The sequence below is a fragment of the Gorilla gorilla genome, chromosome 5, assembly GCF_029281585.2.
Source record: "Gorilla gorilla gorilla isolate KB3781 chromosome 5, NHGRI_mGorGor1-v2.1_pri, whole genome shotgun sequence".
Lineage (NCBI taxonomy): Eukaryota > Metazoa > Chordata > Mammalia > Primates > Hominidae > Gorilla > Gorilla gorilla.
Window position 1 is genome coordinate 43,700,037 of NC_073229.2, and position 3,725 is coordinate 43,703,761.

The following is a 3,725-nucleotide window of genomic DNA, read 5'->3' on the forward strand; positions in this document are numbered from 1 at the left end:
AGGTTCCAGTCATCTTCCCACCCCAGCCTCCCAAGTAGTTGGGACTATAAGTGCGTGCCACCGGGCCTTGCTAATTTTTTGTATTTTTTGTCAAGATGGGATTTCACCATGTTGCCCAGGCTGGTCTTGAACTCCTGAGCTCAAGTAATCTGCCCATCCGGCTTCCTAAAGTGCTGGGATTACAGGTGTGAGCCACTGCGTCCAGGCTTTGTTTTTTAAATTAATAACCCTAATCAAAAGACAAAACAATTATGCATACAAGGCCAGGCACAGTGACCGTAATCCCAACACTCTGGGAGGTCGATGATCACTTGAGGCCATTTCTAGACCAGCTTGGACAACATGGTGTGACTGTCTCTACAAAAAATAAAAACAAAAAGCCCGGCGTGGTGGCGCGTGCATGCAATCCCAGCTACTCCGGATGCTGAGGCTGCAGGATAGCCTGAGCCCAGGAGTTGGAGGTTACAGTGGGCTGTGATTATGCCACTGCAGTCCAGTCTGGGCAACAGACTGAGACCCAGTCTCAAAAGATAACGTGTTTTTTTTTTTTTTTTTTTAAAAAACAAAACCACAAGTATGCATGTATATAGATAGGTGTATGTAAAATACTTAGTTCAAAGAAAAACATGTATATTTCTCACAAAAATAGGTGAGAATTTTTATTTTAAAGGATAAACCTAGGTAGCTACATATTAGTTTGAGGAAGGGGGAACAGGGATGTGATGTGCCTGTATCCCTGACTTTAGACGATGGAAGGAGCTAAGCAAAACAATTGAAAAAAGACCGTTTGAAAAATACAACTGATTATTAACTCACATGCACACACGCAAAAATAAACTTTTAAAATTGAACTGCACTAAGTAAAAGTGAGTAAACTTGGCTCATCATATACTCTTGTCAGATGTAAACAAAAAAGTCCAATTATTAAAATCTAACCCCCAGAATTAAAATTGCAAAAGCTTAAAGGGGCAGTTCTGAGAAAAGGATCTTCAGTTTTGAATGTGTGGGCTCCACCAGGGTTGAAAATCCTGCACGATTGATGAAACACGATCCAGTTAAGCACAGTAATTTTCAAATATTATCCAATCAGGGCGCTTCCGTTTCTAAAAACAGAGAAACCGAGCAAGGGATTTTGGGTTGCAGCTCTAAAACTCCAACAAACTAAGCTCCTTTGTCCTGACGAGGGCCTAAACCAAGTCGACAGCCCGTAAGTGCACACATGGTAAGGCGCTGCACAAAGAAAGCATTTTGCGTTTCAAAGCTTTGTAATGATGGCGCTGCAGAAAGCGAGCGAGCTAGGCCTACCTGGCGGGGCTTTCGGAGGACGCCAACGTGGGCGCCAGCCACGCCAGCAGAGTCACCGTCATTCCCAAGGACAGACAGCTCGCTAGCCACTCCTGTGGAGAGGGCGTGGTTAAGCCATGAATTTTGCCAACTATCCCAGAAGCATTTCTTAGGACCACCCAATTTCGGAAAAGGCTACTTTAGCAATATTGACCCCAAAACGCAATATCCCCACTTTAACCTTGTATAATAAAAAGCCTCAAGCCTGGGACTGGGCTTCAACCTTGGTTCAATACGGTTATGACTTAACTAGCTTGGGGTCGTGAGACGCGGGACTTCCGGCTACTTCCAAAAAAAACAAACAAAACAAAACCCAGGTGACTTTAAAACTCGATTTTCTTAACTGGGTGCATTTGAATTCACCTTGCTATCTTTGATAGGTTGAGTAGTAAATTCTTACTAGATGAGGCTATGTTAAAGTTCTATCGACTCTCCAAGTGATTCTAATATAATTCAGGGCGTGTTGCATTTGCTTGGGGGATTTCATCTGTATACCACAGCTCTTTTCCTGAAATGCGTAGGTGGCTCTTAAAAGAGCCGTTGGGTTACTAGAAGAAGCTTCTAACTGAATTTACTTTTTCTTGGGTGCCGCTTTCTTGGGTTTGGCAGTCTTTGGCTTCGTCACCTTAGCCTTGGCCGCCTTGGGTTTTACAGCCTTAGCTTTAGCAGGGCTTTTAGCTACTTTCTTGGGCTTTACAGTTTTGGGTTTTTTCGGATTCTTGGAGGATTTCCTTGTTGCCGCAGGCTTTTTAGCCTTTTTCGGAGTCTTGACGGTCTTTTTGCTAGCCCCCGTGGCCTTTTTGAGCTTTTTAGATGCACCCGTTGCCTTAGTTTTTGCAGCCACCTTTGAGGCGCCGGGCTTGGTTTCCACGGAGGACGCCTTCTTGTTGAGCTTGAAGGAACCCGAGGCTCCGGTGCCCTTTGTCTGCACCAACGTTCCCTTGCTTACCAGGCTCTTAATGCCCAGCTTAATGCGGCTGTTGTTCTTCTCCACGTCGTAGCCTGCGGCCGCCAGCGCCTTTTTAAGAGCTGCCAACGACACACCACCACGCTCCTTAGAGGAAGAAGCAGCCTGCACGATCAGCTCTGACACGGAAGGACCAGCGGGCTTTTTCTTGGAGGCTGCTGCAGCCTTGGCAGGTTTCTTTGCCTTCTTGCCAGCTAAAAGTTTCTCAGGAGCAGTAGAAGCAGCGGGAGCGGGAGGCACTGTTTCGGACATGGTGACCAACACAGCACACAAAGTAAAGTGGTATAAACCTGACGAAGCAGGATGCGAAAAAAAGGCAGCAACGCAGCCTATTTATAGGGTGGGACTGCGCCGTGATTGGTGCCCGTCAGTGCCCGCCCCTCGCGCCCTAGCGCCCCCTGCGCGCTGCCGAGGGTTTCGCCCAGTCTCAGAAGGCAGCTGGGGGCCTCTAGGGCCTATGGTCCTGCTCCCCTCAACGCAAGCAAACACACAGAAAAAGCCGCTCTGGTTGCCTCATTGTGAAGGAAATTGTAGGCAGACTGCCGCCCAGTAACATCAGAGGGTACCGCTTCTCTCTCAAAAAGCAGCTCTTTTTTAGGAAGTAGGTTGAGAGGGGGCGGTTTACCAATGCAGTGCCACAAGCATCCGAGGAGTTTTATTAGAAATTTTTAGAGGTCCGTTGCCAGAGATGTTAGTTTTTAATTTGCAAGAAATGTAAAATACAGTGTTTTGAATAGTTGAGGAGGGAGAGAAAAGTGCGAGTTTTAGGCCGTGTTAGGGCCAGTTGTCATCAACTCTTATTACATTTTCTGGCAATGTTTTAGAGCGATGTGTCTCGCGAATACCTTTCACGTCAAAGAAGAATGAATCGTAGACAACATCAGAATTCACAAACGCTGCAATTAATACTCAAACTGGAAGTGTGGAAACGTTTCTGCACTTGCAACTTATTTCCACAGTCCAATGTGGGATGCACTTCAGGAATTTCCAATGCCCTTTTCATCCATACAACATGCCCCAAATTGGTATTAAGGTTTACAACCTGTGTTCCATGTCAGCACACGCAATCAGCGCACCATGACATGGTCAACTCATTCTTTTATTCAACAAATATTTATGGGCCTCACAAGCCTGCGAAAGGCGTTAAATGCTGGGTCCACGAAACCGGTTCCCTGACAGGCATTCTGCTGGGGAGTTAAGTCCACTTAGTGTGAAAGCAAACACGGGTGATAAGTGCAAGCACACCCTGGGGATAAGATTTTATGGTAACATCCCTTTAACTTGTTTGTGGCTGTTAAGTGCATTTCAAAGTATCAATAAGCTAAAACGATCTCACATTGCCAATCAGAGACTCAGCTAACGGGAGAATAAAAAACTATTAAATCGACATCCACTTCTACAATCCTCTTCTGGA

General features: G+C 45.9%; 1 protein-coding gene across 1 annotated transcript; it reads right to left on the bottom strand.

The window, feature by feature from the left end:
* Positions 1 to 1,665: 1,665 nt before the first annotated feature.
* H1-1 (H1.1 linker histone, cluster member) lies at positions 1,666 to 2,618 on the bottom strand. The gene has a single exon (XM_004043367.4). It carries the CDS (start codon positions 2,561 to 2,563, stop codon positions 1,916 to 1,918), a length of 648 nt encoding a protein of 215 aa, XP_004043415.2. The 5' UTR covers positions 2,564 to 2,618; the 3' UTR covers positions 1,666 to 1,915.
* Positions 2,619 to 3,725: the final 1,107 nt, after the last annotated feature.

What these genes read in the sequence shown, in the direction of transcription:
- H1-1 (XM_004043367.4), bottom strand. Translation starts at nt 2,563, where the DNA reads ATGTCCGAAACAGTGCCTCCCGCTCCCGCTGCTTCTACTGCTCCTGAG.